The sequence below is a fragment of the Elaeis guineensis genome, chromosome 2 (assembly GCF_000442705.2).
Source record: "Elaeis guineensis isolate ETL-2024a chromosome 2, EG11, whole genome shotgun sequence".
Classification (NCBI taxonomy): Eukaryota; Viridiplantae; Streptophyta; class Magnoliopsida; order Arecales; family Arecaceae; genus Elaeis; species Elaeis guineensis.
The window spans coordinates 120,143,717-120,162,521 of record NC_025994.2 but is presented as its reverse complement, the minus strand read 5'-3'; the positions used below and the strand labels follow the sequence as shown (position 1 = coordinate 120,162,521).

The window sequence follows — 18,805 nt, the reverse complement described above, 5'->3', positions numbered from 1 at the left end:
AATTAACAAAAAGAGAAATGTATATCTTTCTCCTAAAAATGAATGGTAGCTAGCACATCTCAAAACATATTTGTTGACTTAGAGGCCTAAAGGTTCCTTTCTTTTTTGTATTGGTTGAACATATCACTCCAGGATACATGATTTGTATTTCTTTAGAAAAAAAATGTAAGGAAAAAAAAAATCTAAAAAAAGGTATAATTAGATATTTTTCTTCTTCCTATTCTTAAATTTTTGTTTCATAGATCTAACTAGTTCAAACATGAAATCAAAACATCATGCTCAAAGTGCCACTACATTGAATTCATTTTTTTTTGCTTCTACTTTTATTTTATAATTGAAAATAATATATTTTTTAAGTCACAAATATATAAAATTAACTTTCAACGTATTTGATCTTACTTATCTATATACAATAACCTTGAAAAAAATTATATATTACAAGCGGTTGCTTATCCTAAATGATGTTTGGACCACTTGCATTTACCAATCAAGTAGATAACTTGCGTAAACGATATTATTGTGCATCTTAAAAAGTGTAATATTTTTTTTTATTATTATCTTAAATCCAATAATATGAATTTTATGATTGAACTAAATCTAATGTTTCTTAGCTCCAACTTCAATCTAATGTTTGATTGTAGTTTGTAAATTTTCATTTAAATTTGATGATTAATTGGACTCAAACTTCAAACAAATACTATTTTCAAATAAAAACCTATACATGATATATTTTTTCCAAAATCGTATTCCTTGCTAGATATGATTGATAGCGTACGATGCTTTAAATAGGTGATACATAATCTTAAAATTGATGGATATCGATTGTCATTATTTTGAGACATCAGCCGTATGGTCCACCTTTCTCACCAACGGCAAAAATTGGCATCCATTCACCAGCCAACGCCAAGATAGACATGATGTATTGGCATGTATGACGTGATGCTTATCATATAAAGATGGCAGGATGCTATCTCCGTTAAGATGTATTTGACTGTATCTTTGCATATCTTTTTTTTTTTTTTTTTTTGATAGAAGTATCTTTGCATATCTTTAACATGACCTGAGTCTGGCTTAACAATTGATACCTTGCTCATATTGTGGGAAGATTATCATTTTAAGATGCATCATCATACATGAATTTTAGATATTTAGATCTACCAAAATTTTATATAGAAAATATTTTTCATTATATGCTTTATTATTAAATTAATTATATTTATTTAAAATAAAAAAAAATCATCTGCAGCCATTGCATGAACCCAAAAAATAGATAGGATGTACAGGCAAGCCACAATAAGGATCAAATCACTCTCTCAGCGGTCAGCTGGCCCACTTCATCCCTTTAGTTTTTCTATAGAACCAAGCGAAAAAGCAAAATTAAAAAAAAATTATATGACAGTAAAAAAAAAGCACGATACCTTCTGATCCTTTTCAAGCAAATCCACAGTATCATACGTTTCTACAGATCATAGTATTTATATTTCAGTTTCGGTCAATAAAGTGATAAACATTAGAATATACATAGAGAAATTGAGCGAAGAAAGGGGCGGTGACCGTAACTCGGATGCGGATGGCCGTTGCCGCGAGCCGTTAATTTGTGGATCCCTGGATAATGGCAGGTTTTTATTTTAGGCATATATATATATATCTCTCCCTCTTTATCCTTACTATTATCGTTATTCTGCCGTCCATCGCGGGGCCGCGGAGGCACGGAGCCGAACCACGAGGCGGCCGCCGGTTTCGTGCCACGTGGCTAGTACCACTGGGCCCCACCACGAGCGGCTGTCGTATGCCGCACAGCGGATCTCCTCCCCGACGTGGCCCTCGCAACCGATCGGAGCTGTCCATCTCCCTGGCGGGCCCCAGAGGAACTCAAAATAATAAGTAAGAAATTATATAAAATAGAGGAGGGTAGATGAGGGGCCCCTACCTCCACTGGGCCCAAATTTCTATAAATCAAGGAGAGCTCCGCCTTCGTCGAGGCGTTTGTTTAGAGAGAAGAGGAGAGAGGGTGGTAGGGATTGTCGCTTGTGGAGGGAGAGAAGGCGGTGCGCTATCCGTTTTTCTCATTGTTCTCCGTCTTGGCTCGGCGATCCGAGAGGAGGCATTTCGAGGGAGGGAAGCTGGTGGAGATTCGCTGGAGATCGACTTTTTCCGGGTTTTTTTGTTTCGGATTTTGATTTGATCCGACTGTTTCTGGGGGTGAGTAGAAGGAAAAAGGTCGATTTTGGGTGGCGAGGACGGAAAGAAGCTCTTTTTTCCTACCGGTAAAAAAAGAATACAAATTGTTAGAAGCTAGCGTAGAGGTTTATCTGGGATCGGCATTTCTTTGTTTTCTTTAAACCTTTTGAACTTTTTAAGGCTTTTGATGTTCTTTTAGAAAAGAAAGATACCTCAAAACTTTGTCCTCTTATTTTATTTTATTTTATTTTATTTTAATTTTTTGATATTATTTTGGTGGATTTTAGTTGTAGCTGTGGATTCTTTCTTTTTCCCCTCTTTTTTGCTGCCATGTCTCTGCTATGTTAAGGTATTCGCCTTTCTTCCGTTTTGCAGATAATAAACGAGGAACAAGACGACTTGGCTGAAGAAGTTTGGGAAAGAGCGATCTTGATTGGTTCTTGGTCGGAAGAAAAATCCTCCGATCACCGCTTGTTTCAGTTTTTTTTTTTTTTTTTAAAAGCCAATATCCTCTAAATCTGTTGCGTTTTAGTCTGGATCTTGCTAAATCTTTCCAAGATCTCACAAAGACCCATTTTGCCTTTCGGAAAACCTGAAAAAAAGCAGTCTTTTTTTCATTATCTCGTTGGGAAATAGAAGTCCTCAGCCATGGCCGCCGTCTCAGGCTCGGCCTTTAAGCTCCAATATTATTCGGTTGCTCTTCCCTCTGTGGTAAGCCATAAAAGATGTGTCCGCCATAGGGCTGCGCAATACCCTGCTTCGAGGCGGCTGCATGCCGGTTCTTTAGAGAACAGGTTTCTTGGCATGAAGCTCCGAGCGTCAGAACGGGTCCAGATATGGCGGACCGCTGGTCCGGGAGTTTCCCCGAAGCTGAGAGTTGTATCACCATCCATGTCGCTCTCTCAGGTGCCTGAGAAGCCCCTGGGTCTCTATGATGCGTCCTTTGACAAGGATTCTTGTGGTGTTGGATTTATTGCAGAGCTCTCTGGGGAGTATAGCCGGAAAACTGTAAGTCTTTAGGTCATTCTTGAGTCGCTCTGTTTTTCTTTTCTAGATAGCAATTTTTGATCAAATTCTTTATTTTTTCCGGTTAATGTTGTTGGTGAATTTAAAGGTTGCTGATGCGATTGAGATGCTGGTGAGGATGTCCCATCGGGGCGCATGTGGTTGCGAGACCAACACCGGAGATGGAGCTGGCATCCTTGTAGCTCTACCGCACGACTTCTACAAGGAGGTATGTGCCTCGTCTGTTTTATGGAGAGTTGTTCTTGTTAAAGATGTCGTGTCTGGTTCCAACTTTTGTGCTGTTGTCTCTTTTGGAATCTTTGCTTTTCTGAAGAAAAGTTGCGTTGTTGTTTTAAATTGTCTGTTATATTAATATCTTTTTAATTTTTTACGTATATATAATTTAGTTGCGGATAGTTTTATGCATCTGTCAAGTCTATGCATAGTTTTAGTTCTTCGGTCAATAATTTCTTATCAGGATATCAGTTATATAAATCTGTCAAATCTATGCATAGATATTAGTTCTTCAGCTAATAATTTCTTATCAAGGATATCCTGGTTACTTGTCTGTTTTTATGTTTCCAGGTAACAAAAGATGCAGGTTTTGTACTGCCACCACCTGGGCAGTATGCTGTTGGTATGTTCTTCTTGCCAACTGATGACAGTCGCAGGGAAGAAAGCAAAGTTGTATTTACTAAGGTAATTTTGCAATTTTAATAACGAATTTAATTTGAAGATGTACGAACACCTTGTAGTTATAACAGAATTTGCTATATTTTTATCTTGAATTACTTAGTCCTTTTTTTCCCTCTACTTTGTACTATTATATCACTCTCTTAGAGACTTCAAGGTGTATATTCATGGTAGTTACTATTTGCCTAGATAAACTAGTATCATAAGAGGCATGTTTTTGTCAGTAACCGTTTGGGGTTCTTTTTTACTTCCTCATTCAATTTTCTTTTTTTTCTGGATTTTCCAAAATAACTTCTGGACAAGCTATCTATTATTCAAAATATATTTGCCTGGTTTAAGAGATCAATGGTTGCTATTGATGACCAACTCATGGAAAGTGTGGCATCATAAAGGATGTCATAGATAGAATTCAAGCTCACATGGAACAATTTCAACCAAGGTTCGTTGTGTCGGTACTGGGATCCGGATCGATTGGATAGCGGCATGGTACGGTACATCCTCATGCTGTTCCATACCAAGCCTAAACCAACATAGTTGAGAGGGCGGAGGAAGAAGAGGAGAAAGGAAAAGAGAGGGAGGGGGGGAGGGAGAGGGTTTCTGGAGGCTGCTGAGGCCGCTATCGAGCCCGATGGGAAAGTGAAGGAGGGGCCTTGTCCTCCTGCAGATCGAAACGGGCCTTCGAGCCCCTATTTGATTTTCTAATTTGGCATTTTCGGGTGAAACAAAAGTTAAATTAAAAAAACAAAAGTAAAAAACAAAATAGGGGCTGAAACCCTTATTTCGATCAAGAGGAGGGTGGAGGCCTCTCCTCTCACTTTCTATTGGGCTCGATAGTGGCGTGGTGGCCTCAGCAGCCCTCCAATGGTCTCCAGAGGTCCTCTTTGGCTTTCTTTCTCTTCCCTCCTCTCTCTATTTCTCTCTCCCTTTCTCCCTCCCCTCCCTCCTTTGTCGGTTTCTCATTTTGATTGCCTGAATGTCCCAATCGGCTGCCAGCACAGCTCGGTACGCCCAGGCGGTTCGGGATGGTTCCGCAATCTTTGGTTTCAATCTTGTCAACTTGTTTCTTTTCTACCAGATTTGGACAAGCTAAACAACATTTGAATGTTGATCTTATTCGGGGGATTCAAGAAACTGATATGCCCCTTATTAACATATGATATGGAGGTTATAGAAATCCATAGTTAAGGTGAAAATCTAATGAGTAATCATATAAGAAAAGAACAGGAAGGAAGTTGATGTTTTTCCTTCTTCAGAATCTAATGAATGCAACCATGGAGCTTGCAGTATTGTTGTATTTATGCGACAAGCATACTTTCATACTTTGTTTGGTCTGAAGTTTTTTTGAACAAGTTTTTCTTTGGTGTGCATATTTTTATAATTCATCTATGACTCCTTGTATCAACAATACTATTATGTGAAAAATTTGTTGGATACTTGTCACTGGATGCAGGTTGCAGAGTCATTGGGACATGTTGTCCTTGGGTGGCGCCCTGTACCAACTGATAATACGGATTTGGGTGAGTCTGCCAGACAAACAGAGCCAATCATTGAGCAAGTATTTCTTACATCAAGTCCAAAATCAAGTGCTGATTTCGAGCAACAGGTCATTTCTTGTTTGTCAAACTATTTTACATCAATAAAGACTTGTTACTGATGATGTTTATTTTTAATATTATTAATTTAGATGTATATTTTGCGGAGGGTTGCTATGGTTGCTATTCGAGCTGCTCTGAATCTACAGCATGGTGGAGTGAGGGATTTCTATATATGCTCTCTTTCTTCAAGGTGATCTATTTAACTTTCTCCCTTCTTTTTTTCTCACAAGTGGGAACAACTAGGAACCTCAAACTGACTCTGTATATGGATGGTACTGGAGTGCTTATCCATGCTCAATTTCTGATTTTCGAGAGTATGATTTTAGTTTTCTTCTTAGGTGAACTAAATTTTAGTTGATGTAACAGCAGTAAAATTAACTTTTCTCTGGTTTGGCAGAACTGTGGTTTACAAAGGTCAGCTGAAGCCAGTTCAATTGAAGGACTACTATTATGCAGATCTTGGCGATGAAAGGTTTACAAGTTACATGGCCCTGGTAAGTGTATACCCACTAACATCCTTCTTCATGCACAAACTCTGTTCACAGCAGGCTGCATTGGGGGAACTCTCGTAGCAGAACAGTAGTAAGATTATGTGATGTTGAGGAATGAAACTTTGAATTATGTCTTCTGTTCTGCTCTATTGAGTGTTATTTGATTTTGGGTACTGGATGCCTTGGCTGAGTTGGTGAAAAACCTTCTTAGTTGATACTTAGTAAACCATGTTGCAGAATCCTGATGCAGCAGTGCTCCCTATGGTCAGTGTTTGTGGATGAGACTTCTAATTTGGAGGTGGAAAGGAAATAAGATATGGTGAAGGTAGCTCAGGGTCTCCATGTTACTCTGTATTGGCACTGAAAATAATCAGAAACTAGTGTTTTTAAGAGCCTTGAAAGCAAACCACCTCAGATTCTTAAACAAGCCATGAATCTCATGAATGCAAGTTTTTTTCAAAAAAATTGTGATACATAATTCTAAGTTATCTTGTTCGCATGCAGATCCATTCTCGTTTCTCCACAAACACTTTTCCTAGTTGGGATCGTGCTCAACCCATGCGTATTTTGGGTCACAATGGAGAAATTAATACACTACGTGGAAATGTGAACTGGTATAATTTCAAATACCGAATGGAATACTTTGCTGTGAGTAAACATTCATGCTTTTAAGCATGTTTGATAGATTGGCATCTATTCTTCCCTTCAATCAACAGGATGAAGGCACGTGAGGGTCTTTTGAAGTGCAAGGAGCTGGGTTTATCGAAGAATGAAATGAAGAAACTCCTTCCCATTGTGGATGCTAGCTCATCAGATTCAGGTGGGAGTAGCTAGTCTAGTAATTTTTTTGAGTTTTTTTTTTTTTTTTGGAAAAAAAAAAAAGATTAGCAGAATGTTACACTTGAGCAGCATTCTTTCATTTCCATGTTTGAATGTGTATTTTATGTAATTACATGTTACAAGCTCATAAATGCTCGATCACAGCTGAATCTATGACTTTTTGGTTATATTTCAGGGGCATTCGATGGTGTGCTTGAGCTATTGGTTCGAGCTGGTAGGAGCCTGCCAGAAGCTGTCATGATGATGATTCCTGAGGCATGGCAGAACGACCAGAACATGGACCCTGACAGAAAGGCTTTGTATGAGTATTTCTCAGCTCTCATGGAACCCTGGGATGGCCCTGCTCTTATATCATGTGAGGTTCTTCACCAGTACTGTTTTGTATCAACATATTATCTTGCTTGCTGATATCCAAAATTAAATTCTGTTGAAACTTGCATCCAGTTACTGATGGGCGCTATCTTGGAGCCACATTGGATCGTAACGGGTTGAGGCCTGGTCGCTTTTACATTACACATAGTGGACGCGTAATTATGGCTAGTGAAGTTGGTGTTGTAGATATTCCTCCTGAAGATGTGTCCAGGAAAGGAAGACTGAACCCTGGAATGATGTTACTAGTAGATTTCGACAATCATACTGTTGTTGATGATGAGGCCTTGAAAAAACAATACTCACAAGCAAGACCTTATGGAGAGTGGCTCAAGAGACAGAAGATATGCCTCAAGGACATTGTGGATTCTGTGCCTGAAACTGACAGGATTTTTCCAAGCATATATGGCACTGTTCCAGTAAGTTGCAGATCTTGCTACTGTAAGTAACTCGGTCTGTGTGACATTCATGTTCTCATTGTAATGACAATCTGGTCTTGATATTTAGGCACATAATCATGATGAGAACATGGAGAACATGGGAATTCATGGTATCTTGGCTCCACTGAAGGCCTTTGGGTGAGTACAAGTTCAACTTACTACTTTTTGTGTCTTTCCTGTGTACCTATGCTTAAATCATTTATGCCTGATATTCTTTGTATGCAGTTACACAGTAGAAGCTTTGGAGATGTTGTTGTTGCCCATGGCAAACGATGCAACTGAAGCTCTTGGATCAATGGGAAATGATACTCCATTAGCTGTGATGTCAAAAAGAGAAAAACTTACATTTGAGTATTTTAAACAGATGTTTGCTCAAGTGACAAACCCACCAATTGATCCAATTCGAGAGAAAATCGTTACATCCATGGAGTGCATGATCGGTCCAGAAGGTGATCTGACGGAAACAACTGAACAGCAGTGCCATCGCCTTTCATTGAAAGGACCTCTTCTATCCATTGATGAAATGGAGGCTATAAAAAAAATGAATTACAGGGGTTGGTGCAGCAAGGTGCTTGATATTACTTATCCAAAGAAGCATGGCAGGAAGGGGTTGGAGGAGACCTTGGATAGGATTTGCTCTGAAGCTCGTGATGCTATTCACGAGGGCTATACGGCTGTTGTACTATCTGACAGAGGTGAGCACTGTCTAAAGTCTGCATTCTTTCTGTTGGTTAGACTTTGAACTGGAAGACGAATCTTGAATTCCCTTTTTATGTTGTTTGTTTCTTTGGGCTCACATTCGAGAGTTATGTTCTTTTTTTGTTTCTAGTAAAATAATATGACTTAAGAGTCACTTATTATTTTTCAAAGTGGACTATTATAGACATGCTATATCTTATATTGTGCAGTACTTGGTCCATTTTAAATATGAAATGCTACTATCTTGTTTGTTTTTGTTTGCGTAGGATGGGAGTTACTTGATCCCTATTGTTTTTGTTATTTAAACTACAGTTTCCTACTGGGTCTTTCATTGACTAATTGTCAATTGTCATGCGAGCTGGCATTTTTTGGTTGATAAACTCTAAATTGAGCCTGCCATTCTTTGAATCTTGATATAGGCTTTTCATCGGAGCGTGTTGCTGTTAGTTCCCTCTTGGCAGTTGGTGCTGTTCATCAACATCTAGTCTCAAAACTTGAGCGCACTCGCATTGGTCTGCTGGTTGAATCTGCTGAGCCTCGTGAAGTGCATCATTTTTGCACTCTGGTGGGTTTTGGTGCAGATGCTATATGCCCATATCTGGCTGTAGAAGCAATCTGGCGATTACAGATTGATGGGAAGATCCCTCCTAAAGGAGACGGCCAGTTTCATTCACGAGGGGATCTTGTCAAAAAGTACTTCAAAGCAAGCAATTATGGAATGATGAAAGTTCTTGCTAAAATGGGGATATCCACTCTTGCATCTTACAAAGGCGCACAGATTTTTGAAGCTTTGGGTCTTTCTTCCGAGGTTATTCAGAAGTGTTTCAGTGGCACCCCAAGCAGAGTTGAGGGTGCAACATTTGAAATGCTTGCTGGTGATGCACTTCGTCTTCATGAATTGGCATTTCCAACCAGAGCTCTTCCACCTGGAAGTGCTGAAGCAGTTGCACTACCAAATCCTGGGGATTACCACTGGAGAAAAGGAGGTGAAGTGCATCTCAATGATCCCCTTGCAATGGCAAAGTTGCAAGAAGCAGCCAGAGCTAATAGCGTGGCAGCATACAAAGAATACTCCCGGCGGATACAGGAGCTGAATAAGACCTGCAATTTGCGTGGTATGTTGAAGTTCAAAGATGTTGCTAATAAGATTCCCTTGGATGAAGTGGAACCTGCTAGTGAGATTGTGAAGCGCTTTTGCACTGGAGCTATGAGTTATGGCTCAATATCATTGGAAGCACATACCACTCTGGCTATTGCAATGAATAAACTCGGAGGCAAATCTAATACTGGTATGATTGTTTTCCAGAGAAGACCATAAGCTACTTTTATCATCAACTAATCATACAAAATTCGTATTAGCTTCACTAATTCATAATTATAAATGTCCTTTTCTCATGTTTTACAGATTAATGATTTACTTAAAATATTGGAACCAGGTGATCGTTTATTCTGGATATTGTTTACAAAGCTAGCATGTTTAACTTAATTTACCATGCACTTAATGAATTGACAATACATCATTTTTCTTAGCTGTTATCCTGGTGTTGTCTCTGTCTCTTGGTATTTTAAGTGATGCTGCCTTTATGGAATTTTAATAAGTTATATTTTCTTCAGAAACAAAAGGTCTCTCGCTCTTGTATATTTTTTGCTACTAATGGCTACCGTGCATTTTTGTATGTGTGGGAGGGAGGGAAAGAGAGGAGAAGGGGAGATCGGGAGGGAACACATACTTGTGCACACAGAGACAGAGAGAGAGAGGGAGAGACTAGAAAAGATAACATATTTGTGCCTTACAAGGTGGTTCCCCTTGGTGCTCCATTTGTTTAAATTTTGCAAGAGCATGTATCCCCCTTTTTTCTTGACATTCAGTTTTATGTTTAGAAAATGTGGTGAATGCATGTCGTTTAGTATATCTTATATTAATGAATGGGGACATGGGAAAACAATGAGTGTTTAATATTAAGAAGACAAGGTGATAATGCTTTCCATTCACTTCCATTTTATTGACAGGGCGCCTGAAATTTCACTGTTGCTAAATTTACTGCTTTTTTTATGTCCAACTTTTATAAAGGTGAGGGAGGTGAGCAACCTTCACGTATGGAGCCTCTTCTAGACGGCTCAATGAATCCAAAGAGGAGTGCAATTAAACAAGTGGCAAGTGGAAGGTTTGGAGTTTCGAGCTACTATCTTACCAATGCTGATGAACTCCAGATAAAGATGGCTCAGGTAGTTGCTGCAATATAAACTGAAATATTCTGCTATGAATTTTTTGTTTATACTTCTTATACTGGGGCATCTGCTACATATGTACCTCCTGTCTTCCTATTGGAGCAGAAGTTCCTCTTGTTTATGAATTTATGTTCATGGACAGATGTTGCTGAGTCTACAAAGCACCTTTGTGTGTCTTTGTACCTATAACTGATGCATACCTTTGACATTTGGTGAGGTTATGTATAGCTGAAGTTTATTTTGCTTTGTCATGTACATTATGTGAAGGACAGTTTTTTCTGTTCTCCAGGGGGCCAAGCCAGGTGAAGGAGGCGAACTTCCGGGCCACAAAGTCATTGGTGATATTGCAGTCACTAGGAATTCTACTGCCGGTGTAGGGCTTATTAGTCCTCCCCCCCACCATGATATCTATTCAATCGAAGATCTTGCCCAACTAATTCATGACCTTAAGGTATATGCTGATGACACTTGCTGAACTTTCCTTTTTGCTTGCCATTTATTTACTCCATATGGAGAGTTAATAGGAATTAATCTTTTACGTAGTAGTAAGGGAGTCCTTACATCTTTGTTGTTATCCATCCATGTGCTCCAGTATGTCATTTATTACTCATTTTGAGAAGTCATTGCCAAATAGATAAGTTTTCCCTGGGCTGCTTCTGTGAGAGGCTGTCAGCACATATATTTATGTAGGTAAAATGTATTTAGATTTAGCATTTTGATTATTATTTTTTGTTTCTCCTTTGCAGAATTCGAACCCAGGGGCTCGAATCAGTGTTAAGTTAGTCTCAGAGGCTGGTGTGGGTGTGATTGCTAGTGGGGTTGTAAAAGGGCATGCCGACCATGTTTTGATCTCTGGCCATGATGGAGGAACTGGAGCTTCCCGTTGGACTGGGATAAAAAATGCAGGTCTTCCTTGGGAGCTTGGATTGGCAGAAACACATCAAACTTTAGTGGCAAATGACCTGCGTGGCCGAACCATTCTTCAAACTGATGGCCAGTTAAAAACTGGAAGGGATGTTGCTATTGCTGCTCTACTGGGTGCAGAAGAATTTGGTTTCAGCACTGCCCCTCTAATAACCCTCGGCTGCATTATGATGCGGAAGTGCCATAAGAATACTTGTCCGGTTGGCATTGCCACTCAAGACCCTGTACTTCGTGAAAAGTTTGCTGGGGAACCTGAGCATGTTATAAACTTTTTCTTTATGCTCGCAGAGGAAGTCCGTGAGATAATGGCTCAGCTGGGTTTTCGAACCATTAATGAAATGGTTGGCCGTGCAGATATGCTCGAGGTTGACAGAGTAGTAGTTAAGAACAATGAAAAATTGGAGAATATTGATCTCTCATTGCTACTTAAACCTGCAGCTGAGATTCGCCCGGAAGCTGCTCAGTATTGCATTCAGAAGCAGGATCATGGTCTTGACATGGCATTAGATCAAGAACTTATCACTTCATCAAAAGCTGCTCTTGAGAAGGGTCTTTCTGTTTACATTGAAACTCCGATTCGAAATGTAAACCGGGCTGTTGGTACAATGCTTAGTCATGAAGTTACTAAACGTTATCACATGAAAGGACTACCTTCGGATACAATCCACATTAAGCTAAATGGAAGTGCTGGTCAGAGTCTGGGGGCTTTTCTGTGCCCTGGAATAACGCTTGAGCTTGAAGGAGATAGCAATGACTATGTTGGGAAAGGATTATCTGGTGGCAAGATTGTAGTGTATCCTCCAAGAGGAAGCAAATTCAATCCAAAGGAGAACATTGTCATTGGCAATGTTGCTCTGTATGGAGCTACAAATGGGGAGGCATATTTCAATGGAATGGCTGCAGAGAGGTTTTGCGTCCGTAATTCTGGTGCTAGAGCAGTTGTTGAAGGGGTTGGTGATCATGGGTGTGAGTATATGACAGGTGGTACTGTTGTAATACTTGGAAAAACTGGGAGGAATTTTGCTGCTGGTATGAGTGGTGGAGTTGCTTATGTTTTAGATATGGATGGAAAATTCCATACCAGGTGCAATACTGAACTGGTTGATCTTGAAAAAGTTGAAGAGGAGGATGATATTACGATGTTGAAAATGATGATACAACAACATCAGCGTCGCACCAGCAGTGAGTTAGCGAAAGAGGTCCTTGCAAATTTTGACAATCTTCTCCCAAAGTTCATCAAAGTATATCCACGGGATTACAAGAGGGTTCTTCAAAACCTAAAGGCAGAGCAAGCTGCCAAAGAAGCTGAGGCACAAGAAGAAAAGGAGTTGATGGAAAAAGATGCCTTTGAAGAGCTTAAGAAGTTGGCAGCTGCATCTTTGAATGATAAGGTAAATAATCTCGACAACTCTAGCTAGGCTTCCCAACATTTCTATCAACCTTTTGCACTTATCTTATAGGATCATTTTCTCATTTGTCTACGTAATTTGTTCTGAATAAAATTTTTTTACAATAAATCATAGTTTACTAAGTCTTGACTACCTTCGTTGTCAATAGTTGGCCTTCTTCTTGGGTCAATTGAAGCAATTCTCCTTAGGTTCCCTTTTGAATTAGTGGTTTTATTAACTCGTTAAATGAGGTTTAGTGTTGTTTCTCACATTTTTTTGAGTCTTTTTCCTCAGTTTGTATTTCAGAAGCACAAAAATTATAGATCACCTTTGTCAGATCCAGAGATGGTCTAATAAAATGGTTTCCTAAGAGCAATGTCTAATAAATTTTTTGTCTTTTTTTCACAGGCAGAATGTTGAAAATGTCTGCTACTATATATTGTAGATTACTAATTGTAATTCTGATTGCACAGAAAGTGGAAGATTCGAAGCCGATTGAAAGGCCAACTCAGGTGCCCGATGCTGTCAAGCATCGAGGTTTTCTTGCTTATGAGCGAGAGAGCATTTCGTATAGGGATCCCAATGCTCGAATTAATGACTGGGAAGAAGTTGCTGTGGAGTCAAAACCTGGGCCATTGTTGAAAACACAATCTGCTCGTTGCATGGACTGTGGAACTCCCTTCTGTCATCAGGTAAATGGAGAAAGTCTTGAGTTGTTCATCGGCCTTAGCGTATGCTTTTTAAATCTTGTTCTGCTGTGAATCTGTTTACAAGTTTGATATTAACGTCTACACTAGAGTTACAGATGTTAAGATATACCTGTATGAAAAAGTATCGCTATGACTGTTGCTGGCTATGACTGTTGCTGGCATCCGGCGGTGATGACCACTATATGGTCTTTGTGAAGTTCCACAAATGCATAAATGCTTTTTAAAATATTCATTAAGGTGCAGATTAGCACCAAATCAGTAGCATGGTACTCTTGCATTTATTGTGTGCCATCATACTTCTAGGAATTTAAGGATGGCCCACATAAGCTGTATCCTCTAGTACTGGTATTTAATTGGAACAGGAGATGTCAACTTCATCTTTATCCAGATATCCGTATCTTCTTGAGTCCAATAAGAAGTATTTGTCACTTGCATCATCTCATGACTTCTTTTTCATCCCTTTGCTGGAATTCAGGAAAACTCTGGGTGCCCTCTTGGAAATAAGATACCAGAATTTAATGAACTAGTCCATCAGAATAGGTGGCGTGAAGCTCTGGATCGGCTTCTGGAGACAAATAACTTTCCCGAATTTACTGGTCGAGTCTGCCCTGCTCCCTGTGAAGGTTCTTGTGTTCTTGGGATCATTGAGAACCCTGTATCTATTAAAAGCATAGAATGTGCCATCATAGACAAAGCCTTTGAAAAAGGATGGATGGTGCCTCGACCTCCGCTTGGGAGAACCGGGTATGGTTTCTTTCCTTATTTTCTCTAGTTCTTAAACACATGATATTGTTGATTTGAGTTTAGAAACTCCTCTTCTGATTTGTCAAATTATATATATTATTACTAGTTCCATACTCCCAGCTACAGATCTTTCTACATTATTCAAGTTTCTGAGGAGATTAAGACTAAATCAAGCTTTTCATGCATTTTTTTAGATGTACAATATGAATATTAAGAAAAGTACTGCATTATAGATGCCTAGTTTCAGAGAGATCACTAATGAATCAAAATTCAACTAGAGATAGAAACTGAGGATGATTTTGATTATTTTTCAACTAATTTAGTATTAGGCCATCTGCTTTGTGTTTTCTTCATTGGTCAAAAACTATGACATTTTTCTTCTGAGTCCTCGAATTGGTGTTTTTAATAAAGACTTTGTTTATCTAGTACTCTGGAAGATATTATTGTTTAGCAACCACAAAGTGCTGGTTGTGATGGATGCAGAACAAACATCATCCAATGCAGAGACATTTGTGAATGTCAAGGAAACAAATGTTCTTATCAGCTTGTTAACTCTTATCTTTGATTTTTCCATAACTTCGATAATGATTTTTCAGATAATTAAAATAAGTATAACTGGTGAGTAAATATATTGAATATAATTAGATGGCTCATTGATTCCAGTAGTAAATCTTTTTTTTTTTTTTTGAATACTTTAGTTTTGCTATCATGAGTATGCTTTTTAATTCTTTGACTAGTTAAAATTGAACCCATTCTGTTACTGGACTTGGGAGTGGTATTCTTATGCCATTAAGTTTCTCACAATGCTTATGATGTATTAAGTCTCTGCCAGACATGTATTTGACATTTTTTTTCTTATAAATAAACATTGGGGAAATAGTTATGAACTAACTCTATTAATGTTGAATGGCTGGACAATAGAACTAATTATTTCATGTCTACACCTCATCTTGAACTGCCCGGGTCATTGATGCAGGAAGAGAGTTGCCATTGTTGGTAGTGGGCCGGCTGGTTTGGCTGCTGCTGATCAGCTAAATAAAATGGGTCACTGGGTTACTGTTTTTGAGCGTGCTGACCGCATTGGGGGCTTGATGATGTATGGAGTTCCAAACATGAAGGCAGACAAGGTTGACATTGTTCAGCGCCGTGTTGACCTAATGGCTAAGGAAGGTATCACTTTTGTGGTGAATGCCAATGTTGGAAAAGATCCCGCATATTCCCTTGATCGGCTTCGTGTGGAGAATGATTCAATTATTTTGGCTTGTGGAGCTACAAAACCAAGGTAACAGGGACTAAACCTTAGTCATGGAAAGATGTTGAATTTAATCACCAATTTTTATTTGCATAGGGTATAGATATCCATGCCTTGCTCTCTGATTTTAATAAGTTCTAAGAACATTAAATTACCATTAAGAAAGGAGCATTAAATTGCTTCAAATTTTGTATACAAATTAATGGGAATTATTTCACTGTTTTTAAGATTTCTCTTCCAGAAAGTTCGCTTCCTGTAACTAGTTTGGCAGAGAAGTAGAAATCTTCATACTGCAATTTGATGTTTTGGACATATCATGGAAAAAGGGATAAAAATTTTGCAGGAACTTGTAGCGCATGGAAATATTTCTTTAGACTTGTGGGGTATGTAAGGCTTTAGGTTGATGGCACTGATTTCTCAGTGTGAATAGAGTTATCACTGGATGGGTGTCTCTGCTATATACTGTGGCTTTGTAAAAAATAAAATAGTTTATGCTATAATTTTCATCATGTTTGTTTATTTATTTTTTCTATGTTGCCAGTGCTTAACTATCTTTTAACTTGTGCAACTGACCTTCAGTTTCCCTGAAAATACATGAATATATCAGCCATATGTTTAAATTTTTATTTCATTTTTAAACCCATTATTTGTATGCTGTACATAATTGGATATTAAACACATCATTGTAAGTGTTGATATTGATTGCAAATGCTGTAGGAGGTCCCAAGTGATATACGGAAGCCAGTTTTTGTCTTAGCATTATTTTCAGGTGTAGAGATCTGTTTCATCATTAACCCTCACTATTGTGCAGGGATCTGCCTGTGCCTGGGAGGGAGCTCTCTGGAATTCATTTTGCAATGGAATTTCTTCATGCAAACACCAAAAGCTTGCTCGATAGCAATCTGCAAGATGGTAAATATATATCTGCCAAGGGGAAGAAGGTGGTTGTTATAGGTGGAGGAGACACAGGGACAGATTGTATTGGGACATCCATCCGACATGGTTGCACCAGCATGGTAAATCTGGAGCTCCTTCCTGAGCCACCAAGAAAAAGAGCACCAGGCAATCCTTGGCCACAGGTTCCTCTCTCTCCCTGCACCATTCTCCCCACCCCACCCCAAAACAAAAAGCAATAAGTATCACTTGCATATCTTGTCTTTCCCTTGGGGCCACCAAGCGATATACGAATATTATTAAGTTGAAAATATTACCTGACCGACCTGCAAAATTACACCTTGGTATTCTTTCAGCAAATCTCAATTCAACTCTCAACCAAGGTTTTTTGGTTAAATGAGGGCAGCATGTAGACCTGCTTTACCTGCATGTAGAACAATCCTTTGTGTGCCAATTATCATGCAATTATGTTTCTACTTCTGCATTGCAACCTGTTGCTAACCAATTAGCGGATGCTGTTGGGCTTATCTTTTAGATGCTCACCTCCGTTTATCTTTCTTTTATTTTAAAAAATTTAAAAAAAAATGCTTGCAGTAGAATTTTCAAGGCAATCATCAGCTCTTCCCTGTCAGTGGGATGTCTCTTATTGCTTATTCCTTTTTACCGCCCACAATTCCTGGCTTTTGTATAATTATTAAATCTAGAACTGTATTAGTTCTTATACTAGTTGTTTGTGTTACAGTGGCCTCGCGTTTTCCGAGTAGATTATGGTCACCAGGAAGCAGCAGCCAAATTTGGAAAAGACCCAAGATCATATGAAGTCTTGACCAAGCGTTTTGTGGGAGATGACAATGGTTTTGTAAAAGGCCTTGAGGTCGTACGTGTGAGATGGGCAAAGGATAGCAGCGGGAAATTTCAATTTGAGGAAATCAAGGGTTCTGAAGAGACAATTGAGGCTGATCTGGTCCTCTTAGCTATGGGGTTCCTTGGTCCTGAGTCAGTAAGTTCTTTTTCCATCTCATCTCTTTTTGTTGTAGGCCACCATACTCAGTTTTATAATTGACCCTTCCCCTGATATTCTGCGTGCATATGATTCTCAAGAAAGATCAAGACATGACTCGATTTGCTGATTTTGTTGCATAGCTGTTTTCTTTGTGTGTCATGCTTTTGGTCATAATCCATATGTATGAGTGGCAATTTTTATCATGCTTCCCAGTGGTCACCTATATGCTTGTTGAATATTTGATTGTTCACTCTGTTTGTGCCCCATTCATATTCCTTGTCAGGCATGATTTCTTAGCCTCTACCTCGTTTCAGATCGTCATGAAGTCCTGCTTAGGTCCGCCAACAATGTATAACCCAATGAGTCCAACTATAAAGTTGGTCATGTTGTCTGCATATCTTATCTGGCACACCAAACTTTGTCGTCGACGTTGCAGTTAATCTTTGGGTAGATCACTTAGGTTTTTTTATCTTTTTCTTCGTGCTCCACCCTTGAAATGCTCAAGGAAGGCATGGAGATCAATACCATCTTTTTCTGTATCTTGAGCCTTGTGTGCATGTAAATTTTGTAAGGACCACCTCATTTTTATCATTTCTTGAGTCTTTGTTTAATATTACCAACTATTATCTTTGCAGACAATCGCCGAACAGCTGGGTCTGGAGCGAGACAACCGGTCCAACTTCAAAGCGGAATATGGGCGCTTCTCGACCAATATTGACGGTGTCTTTGCTGCTGGGGACTGCAGGCGTGGTCAGTCGCTGGTTGTCTGGGCCATCAACGAGGGCCGGCAGACAGCAGCTCAGGTGGACAAATACTTGACGAGAGGTGAGGATGATGTTGCCAAGGACACCCCTAGCAATGAAGAGGATGTGGTTCACAGAGTGGCTGCATAGACTTGGATAGTTTCTTAGCTGAAAGTACAGGTTTTAAAGGGAACCGAATAGGAGAATCTGAGAGTCATTGGGCAAGCAACGGGGTTGGCGAGATGACACTTATATGGGGGGTCTCACAGTTTCAAATCTCTCTGTTGTCTGGTTCATTTTCCTTGTTTTGTTCAAAGCTGTGTTTATGGCTTCATGAATAATGATGTACAATTTTCCAAGAAATGAAATATAGTGAAATTGGTGGTGGGCATTTTCTATTTCTTCTTCTTTTTTTTTTTGGGGTGCGTGTGTGTCCGTGCACATGCTGAAGAGAATTCGTTGCAGCTTACGGTAGGGGATCGTGGTTTGGCGAAAAGGTATGATCACAGCAACAATGATTGTTGTACTCACCTTTTAACATAAGAAACAATTGATCTTGGTTGCTGGGAGTTACCCATTCCTATTTATCCAACTCCTTCCAACCA

At 39.2% G+C, this 18,805-nt stretch overlaps 1 protein-coding gene across 1 annotated transcript; it reads left to right on the top strand.

Annotated features, from left to right (window-relative positions):
- The first annotated feature begins 1,981 nt into the window (after positions 1–1,981).
- Positions 1,982–18,591, top strand: LOC105039187 (glutamate synthase 1 [NADH], chloroplastic). The gene is made up of 23 exons (XM_010915254.4): positions 1,982–2,267; positions 2,557–3,189; positions 3,296–3,415; positions 3,772–3,885; positions 5,330–5,482; positions 5,564–5,664; positions 5,872–5,968; positions 6,470–6,579; positions 6,682–6,785; positions 6,981–7,160; positions 7,250–7,593; positions 7,682–7,752; positions 7,840–8,309; positions 8,733–9,602; positions 10,385–10,539; positions 10,832–10,993; positions 11,289–12,857; positions 13,328–13,546; positions 14,040–14,308; positions 15,285–15,590; positions 16,372–16,639; positions 17,197–17,454; positions 18,093–18,591. The coding sequence occupies exons 2-23, from the start codon at positions 2,830–2,832 to the stop codon at positions 18,348–18,350; spliced, it is 6,558 nt and encodes a 2,185-aa protein (XP_010913556.1). The 5' UTR covers positions 1,982–2,267; positions 2,557–2,829; the 3' UTR covers positions 18,351–18,591.
- The last annotated feature ends 214 nt before the right edge of the window (positions 18,592–18,805 follow it).

What these genes read in the sequence shown, in the direction of transcription:
- LOC105039187 (XM_010915254.4), top strand. Translation starts at nt 2,830, where the DNA reads ATGGCCGCCGTCTCAGGCTCGGCCTTTAAGCTCCAATATTATTCGGTT. An exon ending in GCATATATGGCACTGTTCCA is followed by an intron (nt 7,594 to 7,681) that starts GTAAGTTGCAGA and finishes CTTGATATTTAG; the next exon opens with GCACATAATCATGATGAGAA. An exon ending in GCTCCACTGAAGGCCTTTGG is followed by an intron (nt 7,753 to 7,839) that starts GTGAGTACAAGT and finishes CTTTGTATGCAG; the next exon opens with TTACACAGTAGAAGCTTTGG.